Below are 15594 nucleotides of genomic sequence, written 5' to 3'. Positions count from 1 at the left end.
TTAATAGACGGGAAAACATTCAAATCCTTCGAGACTCTACAGAGACAATTTGGACTGGATAAATCAGATTTATTTAGGTATTTTCAATTAAGACATTTTTACAATACAGAAATTAGGAAGAAGTTCTTGAGAGAAGGAAGCCATATAATAGAAATAATAACAGGTGCATATAAAAATCCTCCATCAAGAATTTTATCGAAATTATATAATGGTCTGCAAAATTTGAATAGGAATGAAACATTATATATCAAACAAAAGTGGGAATCTGAATTACATCTTGAGTTGTCAGAGGATGACTGGCGATCCGTATGTCTCACACAGCATAATTCCACCAGCTCTAGACGATGGAGAGAATATGGCTGGAAAAATGTGATTAGGTTCTTTATTACTCCTTATATCAAAAGCAAGCAGCTGAAAACACCCCAATGATGCTGGAGATTATGTGGAGACTTGGACGCCAATCATTCTCATGTGTTTTGGAAGTGTAAAAATATCAAACCTTACTGGGAAAGCATTACAGTAACAATGAAGAAAGTGCCGTGGGTATGACGTGCCATGTGAGGCACGAGTAATGTATTTTGGAATATGGGAAAATGTAACAAAGGAGGAGCATTACTTGTTTAAAATTATGTTGTTGTCAAGCAAAAAGGTAATAACAAAAAACTGGCTGAAAAGTGACCCTTTAAAATTGGAAGAATGGACTGATGTAATCGAGGACATATATATAATGGAGAAAATGACCTACACTTTGAGACTGAAATCTGACAAACACCGAAAACAGTGGACAAAATGGATAGCCTATAAGACTCACTCAGCCCCATAAGGCAGGGACCTCTCCTCCTTGTTTTTTTTTTTCTCTTCCACAGATTAGGTGTCCTTTATTCCTTTTAGTTTGTTTCTTTTGTGTTCCTTTTTCATATTTTTGTTTGCATGTACTATAAATTTGGAAAAAGTACAAAATAAAAAGCTTTAAAAAAAAGAAAATATTGTTATTTTCCCAACATGCTGTCTCTGAAATTGCTGCCCACCTTCCTTCTTTCACATAATGGTCTGTCTTTGCATGTGATTGGCCACATGGTATGGCAATCAAAACAATATCCCATCCCTACATGCATGACTTCTCAGTAGGGTAGGCTAAAGATGTGGCTCTCCCTGGCTGGAGTCAGCTCTTGTCATTCGCTAGAAAGAATCGACTCTTAGAACCAGCTCATTCACAAACGACACATCGCTACCATTATGGCACCTTCACATTTGTTTTCTCTAAGGTTCTATTTTCTTTTTCATTCCTTTCTGCCTGTGAACTAAGAGTAGGGATGCCATGGAAGACTGTCAGATTTTAAAACGTTTCCCTGCAATACTCTCTAGCAGAACATATTTGCTTCATTTTTTTAACTGTAGCTGTGGATAAAATATACATATGTCTGACAAAAAATTGGGGTGGCTTTCACACCAGTTTTATTGTGCCCAAATTTTACTGAGAGACAGCAACATAAGATACTTACAATATAAGTCACAGGGGCACTGCTAAAAGGGTCAACAGCGGACAGTCAGAGACATGACATTTCTTTTAAACGCTTATATTTTAGATCTTATATTTTCATTATAAAGACTTTCTAAACATTTTATGCTATACCTAAAAGCAGGTAGTGCTTATAATGGACTTTTCAAATTCCCCACATTTTTAATAACAACTAATTCAGTCATGAAGGTTGAATAAGTGCTTAAATTGTCTTTTCATTATTAAAACTAAGAAGCTTCTCCTTACAATTTAATGTTGACACACTGTTTTTCCTTTAAAACAAACCTAGGGTAAGTGACTGCCTAGAAATTGTACATGATTCAAATCTGTTTACTAAACATTATAAAAAGGAATCAGCACTATTAGTATTTTTGCCTGTTATTACTATTGGATTGTTATCTTATATCACACCAGTAAAATGTGTTTTACAAAAATAGGAGAAGAAGAAAAATATATTTTTTCCACAAACAGTTCAATATTCAATCAATCAATATTATTCTTTAATTTGGTGAATTTGGAAAAAAAAAACACATACAGAAATGTGAAAAAGTCTTGAACCACCCCTCATGTCTATATTTTGCTCTCCCCCACGGTGTAAATTAGCCTTTATACATGTTTCATGTTTTTCATGTCCACTTTAAATTGCATCATTAGGCACCTTAGTATCAGCAAGGTGATTCCCAAAGAGCTAATACCTGAAAGTTTGCCTGAAAGCATGCTGTGCAGTATGTCCATATAAATTTGAGGAAACTGGACAAGTGGAGGTCAAAAGGATAAGCGGTGAACAGTATCTGAAAGTTGTGTTATTAAGCAGTATGAAATAAGGCGCAAAAGACCTGACACAGCACTGGAGACATGCATCTAACCCTAGCCCCTCATTTGATCCACCTACTGTTTGCTGAAGCCTTATCAAAAATGGTCTCAGTAGAAACATGGCTGTTAAGAAGCCAGTAGCAAGTCAGAAGCAACATGTCTTATGAAGTGATTAAACAAAATTTGAAATTTTTGGTTCAAATTATCATTAAGGATGAGGGGAGGAGAATGGTATCACAGTGTGTTTCTATAGTGCGTAACATCAGATTTTGATTGACTATGCAATTTCATCTGGAAAGCATCTGATTGGCAACAGTTTCAATTGTCAGTACAATGGTGACCTAAAACAAATTGTCAGTGCGGAAAAAGCAGGTCTGGATACAAAAGCATACATCAATCATGAGCTGGCCTCCCAGATCCTAGACCAACATAACATTATTGAAGCAATGTAGGATCATCCTGACAGAGAGCAGAACAAAGGGCAGCCAACATTTCCGTGAGCCTCAAGAACTATTCCTGAAGCCTCCTTAAAGAAATTACAGGAAAGCTGCCTAAGAGAGTGTTGAAGCACAAAGGTGATCATGCCAAATGTTAACTTTCAAGCCTGTTGCAACTGTAAAAATATATAATTGTTTTCCTATCAAAATATACAGAAATCATAAGTGGCTCAGACTTTTGCACCATGCTGAATGTTGCATGTTGGGATTTTTCCTTTCCCCCTTTTTTAGACAAATGACTATGAAATTATCTTTTTAGAGAAATATTATTTTATGAATCCCACAAATCTTAATCATATAACTAAAACAATAGCCACTGTTAACCTCTTAAGCCCCAAGCCTAACTGATCTCCTGCCTTTTGCCCCCGTATCAGGGGGCGTTGGGGCTTAAGAGGCTAAATAATTCACTGGTTCTATTTGGTAAATGGACTGATTCTTATATAGCGCTTTTCTACTCTCACGGAGTACTCAAAGCGCTCTATACAACATGCCTCACTCACCCAATCATACCCATTCTCACAAGCACTTTATCTACACTTAGTGCTTTGTAACAACATTCATACACATTCATACTCCGATGGATGCATCGGAGAGCAAGTTGGGGTTAGTATCTTGCCCAAGGATACTTGACATGCAGACTGGAGGAGCCAGGGATCGAACCACCGACCTTCCGATCAGTAGGTGACCTGCTCTACCTCCTGAGCTACAGCCACCCACTTATTTCTATTCTATACATTTGTATTGATTTGTAGGGGACCCAGGGCAGCAACCAGAAAGCTATGTTCTGTTTCATCAGAGTTTGGAGGGTGTCATGGACAGGTTGTTGATGCTCAGCAGAGTCACACAACAGAAATTATCTTGCAACACATAAACAATGCTTTAAAGCCTTATATAATGTATGGGCAACACATGAGCACCCAGGCGTGAGGGAAAACTGAAATGATATGCATAAAAGAACATTAAAATCTTTAGATGTACAACTTTGTGATAAACAATGTGGGAAAAATGAAAAAAGAGGTGAGCCTACTGCTGTGAAATAACCATTAGAATCATTTTCTCCTTCTTGTCCAAAGGAGTTCACACTGGGAGTGGATCATGAGAATAATCATTATCTGGGGCCCAGAGTAAAGTCTGGTACCCTGTTGTGGAGTCTCCGACTTACACATAACATCATTTCTTTCTGTTTGTAAGGCTGACTGAGAGAAGAAAGAGGACAAAAGCTTCTTGGAGAGAAAGTTAAGGGTTCAAAATAAAATAACAGAGAAAAACAGCGAAGAAGAAAAAATTATATTAGAAACCATATTTGAAATTAAATTCCTTTAATTCTTGATGCGTTATTGCATCGCACTGTTTGTTTCCAAGGTGAACCATAAACGGACAAGATGGAACTAACGGACAAAGTGAATGGCCGTGCGTCATCGCAGCAGCACCAATAAGCGAGCACGCCTTCTGTCGTGCCAAATTATAAAGGGTGGTCTCCTCTGACTTAAACCAGAGCGAGTCGCGACGGCACATATCCACTCGGCTTGCTCAGTTGTACCTTTTCGTTCCATACCTTCATGAAGAAAAGCAGAATGGATTTAAACTTCACGCTCTCGGGGAGCGACTTGGTCGGCTTTGGCTCGTTGGCGCAGAAACTTTTTGCGAATAACTCACTGCCTCCATTTGATAACAGCACCGTCGGTCCCACAAGTAATGAGGAGGACCTGGAAGTTAATACGAATGTGTACGCAAAAGTCATTGTCACTATCATTTACTTGGCTCTGTTCGCCATAGGCTCCCTGGGCAACTCCATCACCATTTATACCCTGATTACCAGAAAGACGCTGCAGAACCTCCAGAGCACCGTGCACTATCACCTGGCCAGTCTCGCCGTGTCCGACTTGCTCATTCTGATCCTCTCCATGCCCATTGAGCTCTACAACTTTATCTGGTTCCATTACCCATGGGTGTTCGGGGACGCCGTGTGCAGGGGTTACTACTTCCTCCGGGACAGTTGCTCTTATGCCACCGCGCTTAACATCGCCAGCCTGAGCGTGGAGCGCTACATGGCCATCTGCCACCCGTTCAAAGCCAAGAGCATCATGTCCCGCAGCCGCACCAAGAAACTCATCAGCGCCATGTGGCTCGCTTCCTTCGCTCTCGCGACACCGATGCCCTTCATCATGGGCCAAGGGATGCGTAACGGCGAGAAGATATGCACCACTGTGGTCTCTCCGGTCACGGTGAAGACCGTGCTGCAGGTGGGTGTCGTGGAAAGCTTTTATTATCGCAATTATCGGTCCCCACTGTGGTTTCTTAAGGCATCGAGACAAAGTAAAAATCTACAGTACAAGTAGTACTTGAGCCACAAGTAGTAGGTGAGACGGCTGCGAGGGATCCTTCTAAACATGTGGGAGTGTGTGCTGTAGCGCTTTAAAGAACAGGGCTTTACGCGCAACTTCGCCTTTACCAATATCGTCTATGCCCACTTATACATGTTGTTGTTGTTTCGTCGAGAAAAAAAACTAAATGGTGGCCTGCTCATGAAAACATTTTAGTTATTAAACCGTGTAGGGTCAATGAAGTCTGTCAAAAACAGTGTTTTCCTACTGCAAGCAAATGATCTGCAAATCAGCAAATAATTCTTTTAGTCAAATTATTTAAACTATCGCGTCCTCAGTTTTTTTATATTTATATATATCTGTTGAAAATAAACATTTGGTGAACAAATTCACTAAAGCCCAAATCATCTTCACATGTGAAGAAAGCACAGCATGTATGCCGCTACAGATGTCATTGTCTGTGTTGGCTCACTTTCTTCTTTGTTTTTAAGCTGGTAGAGTTCGAATGATTAGAGATTCATTCATAAACACACTTAAAAGTCAGATTATAGCTATATTTTTTTCATACAGAGCACCAGAGATTTGACAATTACAGTTTATGCAAGCTGTGAAAATGAACAATACATAAATAAAAATGATCAGGTTCCAAAGATATTCTATTTCTTGAAATGCTTCTTGTAGAAATAATATCAGACCTTGACACTGAATATTGGCAAACTGAATATTTTAAGGGTGGAAGCACCCACATAACTGCTGTAGGTTGCTTTCATGTTGGGAACTAGCCGTCTTAGTAATACATTATGCACTCTGTGATGGTGACAAGAGAAGAATATGTCACTTTACCTTCATTCATACAGTCCATGTTAAAATTTGAATTTGAATTTATTTATTTAAAAGGGACAGTGCAGTTAAACATAGTTCAAGTGCAAGACATGAGACTGATGTACCGCACATAGGTTTATAGCTACTGCTATACAATATGATATAAAAGCACAGGAGGACACTAAGGGAGTATTCTTTTTGAAATTCAACTCATCATCACAGCAGACTAAATAACACCACGAAGTACAGGTACTGCCAAGGAATAAGAAAAGAAATAGCCACTTCCCAAATTGCTAGAGAACTATAAAATAGAGCAAAATGACAGCATAAAACAACATAAAGCACAATCCTATGCACAACCCCCTGACCATACCAGTTACAAATATAATTCAAAAAGGGTGTTGCTGTTCGTTTTTCTTTCTTTAAGGAAGTACAGCAGTTGAAATTATAAGTTACAGCATGCGGGACCTCAATGTGAATCGGTGGTCTGCTTCACAAAAAGTTTGGGCCTGTAAGCGGGCATTACAGTTTTATACCACAACAAAAACAAGTATTATTACGACTATCTTCTTCTGGGAAACTGTCTTCTCCCCTGCGGATCTTCTCCTCCACTCCGTCCACGTCTGACCTCATCTACCATCTGCTCCTTTTCTGGAAAAAGATAGAGAAAGAAAAACACCTCCCTAACCTAACCTTACTGCATTAATATTATCTAACAATTCTCAGCCTACTGATTCTACGTATTATCTAAGACATTCTGTTCGGACTCCCTTGGCCCGGAAAAATATCAGCTAGATTCTAATGATGTGTAAGCATGTTTGCAGAGTCCCTCTGCAGCTCTATATGTCAGTCTCAATAATTCAATTCAATCATAACATTGAATTAATGATTTTGACCCTTATTACATGTGAAATGTCACAATGTCAAATGTGAAATTTGACATGCATAATGTGAAACTTATCAATGATGGCCAGCTGTCTGGCCTCAAACCATGACATTACCACCACTGTGTCGCATTTAACCCATGCAGCCCTCAATCCAATGTGTCCCCATTAAATTGGCTCTCAACCACCAAAACTTTGAGAATCATAGCTTTAAACTCTGTAAAATTAATGGTAATGGACAGGGACACAAATTAGGGCTAAATATCATGGTTCTGTTTTCTCGAGCAACTGTTTGAAATGCCAGAGAAGAGAAAATGCCTTAAGTGCCTCAGTCCAAGGACTATGTGCATTGTAGGCTGATCTGTGTCTGACAGTAGTTACCCTAGGAATAATCTACAAGTGCCTTATGGCAGTTGTCCTTTGAGCTCTGGATGTGTAGGTGACTGATAGAAGTCAAGACAATGAGCTTTTACTGAGAGCGCAGCACCCACATCTAATGAAAAGATATTTCTCAAAACTGTCTCCAGGCCTTCCCACAGAGCAACAAGCTTAGAGGTTGTGTAAGTGATTAGGCCAGTCTCCCTTCGCTTGACAGTCCACATACTTCACATTGACTGAAAACTTGTTGAGGTTGTGGAGAAAAGCGATTTTGGTTCCAGTGTAATCATTAGCGATCATCATGGTTAGTGCCCCCTGCTTCTCTGCATCATGCTGAATATATTTTTCCATATCTGTTTTTCTGCTCTTTTGATGTCCTTCAATGTCTCATTTTTTTGTTTTTTCTGTTTTCATCACTCCTGCATGACTAACTGAAGCTGTGCCAAGGATAGAAATTGTTATCTTGTATTGCTTTCATTCAGGCTATAAGTGAGCTACGCTGCATTAAAAAGTCCACATTTTCCACACAGTTCTCTGTAGAAATATAAGTTGGGGTGGTGGGGTCTGGCAGCAAATGGTATCACACAGTCGAATTGCTACAATAACATTTTGAGTGTTTGTGTACATATTCTCTTTTGTCCATCTATGATACACTGCTGCAGTAGAGGGTCACCGCACACTCGGTCTGTTTGGACAACAGTGCAATACTCTGAGGGGAAAGAAAGGGTGTGTGTGTGTGTGTGTGTGTGTGTGTGCGTGTGTGCGCGGTTGCATGAGAAAATTGAAGAGAAGGAGAATGATGAAGTGGTCAGAGAGTGAGGAGGAAGCCAGAAGGGTGATTAATAAGAGGAGCATGGCTCTAACTCTGCTTGGGTTAGGAGTTCAGTCCTCTTAAAACTGCAGCACAGTGAGTTAAACTGTACTTTAAATGGCAAATACAAATAATGCAGGACTCCTGGATCTGCTTCTTAAAACTGTCAAACAAAATCTCTCAAAAATGTTAAATATTTTCTATACTTGTACTAATATTTAACTAAGATGTTAGTCCTTGTTGGCATTGTTCTCTCACTAGAGCTAACAACAGCTTACAAATGTGTTGGATATGGTGTTGTTCCTACAACATTAATGTCATTCCAACTGACCGATCAAGTTGGATCAGGACTGGGAAAATGATTTTCCTTCATGGCTTTCTCATTTGGCTTACACTGTTAAAGGATCAATTTCAACAAAGCATTAAAAACATATCATTTAGTAAATGCTGGTATGTTCTAGACACACCAGGTGTCCTTTAGCAGCAGTGCATTAGTGAGAAAGTGCTCTCTTCCAACTCCTTATTTTTTTTAGTGCAAAGGGTAGCTGCTGCGAAGGTGTATGTATTTATACTGAACTTCCTCACCAAGTAGTTCTTAGTTCCTAAACCTAAGCAGCGAGTAAGAGTGAAAAAGACAGTAAAATCAAGTGCAAAACACATGAGAAGGAGACTTTATTATTTTACTTTATTCCACATTGCAACGTCCTTATGCGGCCTTTTCACATCTCTAACATGAGGACTTCCTCTCAGTGCCATTTAAAATGCTTTTTTTTTGTCTTTTTTATAACAGAAATGGCTGAAGATTCTATTCTATTCTGTTCTGGTGACTGTTTAAAATAATTTATTGTCTCATCTCAGTCTTGATCTTGCCATGTCAAAATAAACACAGCAATTTCTGCCATGTAGCAAAGTTTAATTCTAAAAGAACTTTGGGTTGGTTATGAAAACATTTAAAACAACAGAGGCTCTGTATCATTTCTACAATTTAAAAATTAAGAAAATAAAAATAAAAAAGGGAATGCACTGGGGGAAGCACCAGTCCTGATCTAGTGAGGCTGTAGTTTGGGTATGTAAGGTGTTGTGGAGATGGACTAAAGCAAAGGTCACCTGAGGCGTTTACTTCAAAATAGGATGTGGGCTTATCTAGCTACGTTTGGTGTTAACCCTGACTTTTTAGTACTACAAAGGCAGTTCAGGTCTAACTTATACTGAAGGAACTGACCTGTTCCAGAGCGGATAAGACATGAACTGGTATAATATCAGTGCATACTGACCAGTCAACTCTCCAGAAAACAAAGTCACCATTCTTGGAAGAATTTCGGATCTGTGTGCACGGACAGTGGGAGGATCCAAAGTTTTGGCTATACTGAACGTTCTTTGTAGTACTGGTTCCTAGTATGTAAGGGCCCCTACCCTGTACCTTGACTGCCAACTAGCAACAGGTGTGCAAGGCTAGAATCCAATAGAGTAGTTATATTTTATCAATCAGTCAATTTGACCTTTTATCAATTACTTGAAAAAGCTACCCGAGAAACAAATATTAGCTGGGTAAACTAATAGTACTCTGCTAGATCAAAGTTACATACAGATGACAAGAGAATTATTGCCCCCTGTAGAACTGGCAGATTTCATATGTGAAAAAGCACCATGGCAGCATGTATAATTAAACTTCCTGTACCTGAACAAAGTGGATTTTAAAAAGATAACAGCCACAATATTTGGACATATTTGGACCATTAATATAAGTAAATGGAAGAAAACACAAATGATTTCCAGAATGTTCTTGATGTTTAGTTGGTTTTCTTCCATCATAGAGGAAAAAGAACTGTAAAATGTGTGTGTATGTGTGTAAAATATGCAAGGTAAATGTAAGATGGGGAGAGAAATCTAAATGTGCAAGAATGTGAATTTGTTTTTGTTTTTTTTATTTCTTAATTGTTGCAGAGCGTGAGGAGCCTGAAAGTAAAGAAGACATTCTAGTGTAGCAGGGATTCATCTATATGCAGTATTGTAGTGCAGTGCTGCTGTGTGAACTGCTCCTGGGCTGGTATACCTGTGAGCATGTTTACTGCTATTGCACTGAGTGGTCTCAAGCTGTGAGGGAGTGGGTTACTCAGGGTCTCATTGTTAGTGCAGGAGATTGAATTTAACCTGACCAATTCATGGAGGGAGAAGGATGTTTACATTTTTTTTCTGCTTGACTGAAATGTTCCTTTCACTGTGTGTTTTTTCCTGCATTGTTAATCGGGGTGTAGTTTTATTTTTCCTTTCCAATAACTGTGCCTCGCAATATTACTTGCATTAGTAATGTCTGGCCACTGTACACATTTTTATGGGCTTTCAAAGTTCAGTACACATGCTGTTTCTTTAAATAGATCTTGAGTGTGAAATAACACTTTCAAATGCATAAAAAATGCATGAAAACAAGAACAAAATGTTTAACACTTCATGATCTTTCAAATTGAAGGTTTTAGTCTTTTTAGTTACAAAAAGAACATTTAATTCTATACGTTACCCTATTTCAGAAAGCAGATTTAGAAAAACATGAAAAAATGACTATGTCAAGCCTAAAAAACTCCAGGTTTTCTCTTACACAAAGTCACAGTTAGGTATTTGTTTGGTGTCATATTTCACATGAGAGTATTATAAATAAACAGTCATGAATGGTCGCTGGACAATGCCGATTTATTTTCAGCTAAGAATCAAATACACTATCTACATTTCTAAAACTTTGTGACTTGTGGACAAGTTCCCCGCTGCTGAACCATTTACTCTGTGTTGCTGCTTACATAAAATGAATCTGTATAGAGTTCAAATACACAACACACTAATTAGCCATGAATCATTTTTTGCTGTGTAATCAGTCACAATGAAGGAAAAATTCCTGTCACAGCTGGAATCTTGAAGATGTGACTGAAATGACTTTCAGTCACTATATGTAGTTTAAAAAGCAGGTTGCAGAATCTGATCCTGCATTCTATGATGAAATATGTTCACACTTTGAAATGTGATCATTAAATGCTGTTGAGTAACAATTTGAAAGGTTTGAAAATTTAATATCTGAATTGCAACATTATTTCCACTGAAAATTGTGTACATCTTACCAGGTCTAAATGTGTATGTGTGTTCATCTGCTTTGTGTCCCTGTCAGGTTACAGATGAATATTTTGATGTAAAAATCAAATGTGAAGTGTGGTATGCTTCCAGCTTTACCTATTAAGGAAAATTTGGATGACTGAGCGGATATGGTTGAAAAAAACATTCCACAATGCCATTTAGTATCTGATCTGTCCTTTTTACACTTTGCATTCTTAGGTACAATGAGCAATGTCTAGAAAAGTTTAGAACTGAAGTGCCTATGTGAAAAACCTTTAGTATGATCCCTTGTGATATATTGTCAGACTCCACTTTTTGATTGACCTTCTCTGGACTACATGTATAATATTTTCTTCATGCAGACTATTCTACATATTCTGTTTAGAACAGTATCCACATGTATTTTGTCACTAATCACTTTATTTTTACAAATCCAAATTGCCTTTTACCAGCTCCCATTTTGGCTTCGAGAGACAGAAACCCTCTCTTCTTTTAAGATTAGGCTTAAAACTTTCCTTTTGATAAATTTTATAGTTTGGCTTGGATCACGTGACCCTGAACCCTCCGTTAGTTATGCTGCAATAGTCCTAGGCTGCTGGGCCTTCCCAAGATGCACTGAGTGCTTCGTCTTCATTGGCTTATGTGTTTATACACCACTATGCATTTAATCATTAGTTATTATTAATTTCTGGCCTTCTTCCACCGTGTTTCTTTTGCTCTGTCTTGCTCCCCTCACTGCCAACCAGTCACAGCAAATGGCTGTCATTCCTTCCTCTGTTTGTGCAAGAGGTTTCTTCCTATCAAAAGGGAGTTTTTCCTTCTCAAAGTCTCATTGTTGTGGCTTTCGTTCTATGATTGTAGCATCTTTACCTTGCAATAGAAAGCGCCATAAGGTTGTGATTTGGTGCTATATAACCAAAATTGAATTGAACTGAAATGAGATGAAAGTAGAATAAAACCTGTCTTTCCTGGTGACAGTGAGGTCCTGGGGAATTTTAGACTGAGATAAATCAGAAAATGTATCACTTGTCCAAATAAAGTCAGCACTTTTTATAACAGCCCTGTATTTCTTGCTCCCATCTCCTATTGTGTATGCTGTAGAGAATGTGTTTTTCCCACCTACCCATGACTGCAAATTCTAGAACCTTCAGCTGAAATTTAAGTGCAGGAGTATTGCATTCATTATGCTTTGTGTCAAAACCAATCTGTCTTTGCTGACATGAGCCATATTTTCCAGAAAGTCCCATCTGCTGCCACATTTTGCACAATTAATTTGAAAAAGAAGCAGATGTTGCTTACAATAACTGCAAGGCTACAACATAGTCTCAAAAATGATTTTACAAAGTTACATAGCATCTGCTTTGTGACCAAAAGTATGGTTGATCAGCTGAACACCCAAGAGTCAGCTGGTTGATCGAATGGCCTTTGTACTGTAGAATGAACTCTGAATAATGCATCAAATTGATGTAACTACAATCTCACTATTGTCCTGTGTGTCTTCATGAAGTAAGAACCCGTTTTTTAAACATCTCTTCTCCGGCTATAGTATATCCCGCCTCTCGTGCCTGGTCTTCCTCTTCACAGGAATTGGTCAAGACCTTAATGGACTGCAAGAAAAACAGAGCCTTGGTTATGTTTACATTCTCATAGCAGTGGTAGTTGAAATCTAAATGACATAATAAAATTTGGCCTCTCTGCCAGCCTCATTGAAAGCAACAGAGTGTATTCACTCAAGTGCTGTGCTGCTTTAAAGCCCCTGCTGGTATTTGACATTTGATTTTCTAGCCCCATACAGAGGCTACTATATGACAACTCTCGACAGATCTTTTAGATCTGTTTTACTAGTGTGTGTAATATCTTGTTGCTTCTCACTAGTTATAGTTATTTTTGGCTTGGAAGCAGAGATGGGCAGTAACGCGTTACTGTAATCCGATTACTTTTTCAAGTAACGAGTAAAGTAAGGGATTACTATTGCAAAAACGGTAATTAGATTACCGTTACTTTCCCCTGCAACGCTGCGTTACTGCGTTCCTAAAACCGTGATTTTTTGCGAGAATGTCTCATGACAGTGACGTAAGCAAGTGCCACGTTCGTGACAACAGCTGTGTGCAGATCAACAACGGACAATATATCGAGTGCGGAAGAGAATGTGAGCATGAGTTACTTTGAGTTTGATTCCATAAAAAGTGACAAAAACATTAGTGTCCGTTGTGCGTGGGAAGAAAACTTCTTTTTACAGCGAAAAAAAACCCTAAACTTCCAAGCAAGCACCGAGTGCGCTACGACGTAATGGGAAACTCACAGAGAAACTCGCAGATTCTTCCACTGACCGCTGCGGCACACCTGCACCAGGGCACACCTGCACCAGGGCACACCTCCGCCTACCCTACTCCTGCTTTACAGGTGAAAATAGAGCAAAAAGACCGCTAGTCTTTGACTTTATTTATTTTCTGCTGTGTTTTACTTGCATCTATTTGAAAGAGTGAGTGTAAACACACACACAAAAAAAATATTTTATGTGCTGGAATGTGCAAAAAATAGGTTTAAATATTAAACAAATTTCTTCCAGTCAGAGAATGTTGCATATAATTACATTTTTGCTTGATGCATAAAGTTAAAAGATTAAAACTAATAAAACAAGTTTTAAAAAGAGACTTTAACATTTGATTACATTTTGTATGATGGATTATGTAGAAAAAGTAGAACAGCTGTGTGCATAAAGATCTATCGCTTTATCACCTATTCAGGTTGTAAATCGTGTTTTTAAAAAGTAACTAAGTAATTAATTACTTTTGAAAATAAGTAATCAGTAAAGTAACTGGATTACTTTTTTGGGGAAGTAATCAGTAATTAGTTACTGATTACTTTTTTCAAGTAACTTGACCAACACTGCTTGGAAGAAGCAAGCTGTGTAGGGTTGATGATTATTTTCCTGGTAATTCCTTCCTCCCACAATAGGAATTTTCAGGATCAGATGGAGATTCATCACCAATGTCTTGCGTTGTCTGTACTGCATGTGAGAAATATTTAACTGATTTCTATTTGTAAAATGTTCACATAATCAAAGTCACTTCAAATCCTATTTGTGGCTAGTATTAAATCACTACAGAAGATATGCAGTAGTGGTCAAAGGTTTGCACACACTCATCATAGGCATGAATGTTGTGTTATTTTATATTTTAAATGATTGATGAATTGCACAGCATACATATTTAATAACTTGGAAAAAAAAAACAAGATTTGGGTGCACAAGTTGGAATCCACACAGGGTCATAGTACACAAACACTCCCACTAATATTTGGTTAAATGTCCATTAGCAATTTGTAACTCAATTCGGCAATTTTGGTATGAACATAAACAAGCTTCTGACATAACTCTGGCTGAATATTAGAATCCTTTTCTTGGACATAATTGGTAGAATTAAATTAGTTAATTTCCTGGTAGTAGAGGCCACAAAATTTCAGTAAGGTTGATATCAGGGCTTTCAGAAGGTCATTCCAGAGGCCTAATGGGTCATTTCTAGACATCTGCATAAGAACAAGTTATTAAAATGTGTCACCACTTTGTCAATGTCCAGAAGATGACCTAAGATCACCCTCAAATGAGAGGAAATTGGTTAGGTTGTTGAGGAGCAAAATAGTAAGCATCAAGGCTCAAGTCTGCAATGAACTGGAAAATCCTGGAACAGCATGCGTCCTAATCTGCTGCGTATCCTCTGTCTTTGCTGTACAACTTGCCTCACAGTAATCTTCTCTTCCTTTTTCATCTCCCTGACTATCCCACTTTTTCTTTGCTAACCTCTTTCTTTGAGTGCTTTCTTGTACTTCCTCATTCCACCATCAATTCTCCTTGTCCACTTTCTTCTGTCTCTTGCAAATCCGCATAAGATGAAGTCCACCTGTTTGCACCTTCCTCTACTCTTTTGTTACTCTCTTTCTTCCTTTTCTTAAATTACATGTTCACGACAGCCATTTCCATCCTCCGTCATTGTAAAAATCCACCACTATCTGCCTTTCTTCTTTTCTCTCCTTAACAAAAAATAATTTAGAGGGAACAGTTGTGCTCTTCATATTACGTCACCTCTCCGTCTCTCTGCATGTATCTGCTCCACGCCATGTGCATGATGGAGAATAAAGAACTGCAGCAGAGTCTTGAAGTAAAATCATTGCAATAGAGAAACAGACACACCTATGTCATCAAAAAAGATAATATCTTATTAAGGCAGATAAACTTTGTTTCCCATTGCCAACTTCAAAGTTAGCTAGGTCGCATTGATGCAGGAACTTTTATTGATTAAACTTTTTTAGGTGAAAATGTTGACAACTGATTTCTTCATGTGTCTTCTTGCATATGTGAAAAACTGATACTGGTTTTATTTTGGAGGAGTTCATTAATATATAGTTAAGTTTAAAATGTGTAATTTCGAACCACTTATAAATTATAAGCATA

At 38.2% G+C, this 15594-nt stretch overlaps 1 protein-coding gene across 2 annotated transcripts in view; it reads left to right on the top strand.

Annotated features, from left to right (window-relative positions):
• Positions 1 to 4337: 4337 nt before the first annotated feature.
• Positions 4338 to 15594, top strand: part of ntsr1 (neurotensin receptor 1 (high affinity)) — a 72709-nt gene continuing 61452 nt past the window's right edge. For both annotated transcript variants that reach the window (XM_006804036.2, XM_006804035.2), the window contains exon 1: positions 4338 to 5072. In XM_006804036.2, coding sequence (XP_006804099.2) covers positions 4389 to 5072 — 684 coding nt within the window. In that variant the 5' untranslated portion in view covers positions 4338 to 4388. The remainder of the gene's footprint in view (positions 5073 to 15594) is intronic.

Source organism: Neolamprologus brichardi, chromosome 20 (genome assembly GCF_056152115.1).
Source record: "Neolamprologus brichardi isolate AB-2024 chromosome 20, ASM5615211v1, whole genome shotgun sequence".
NCBI classification, from domain to species: domain Eukaryota; kingdom Metazoa; phylum Chordata; class Actinopteri; order Cichliformes; family Cichlidae; genus Neolamprologus; species Neolamprologus brichardi.
This window is presented reverse-complemented; position numbering and strand designations above follow the sequence as displayed.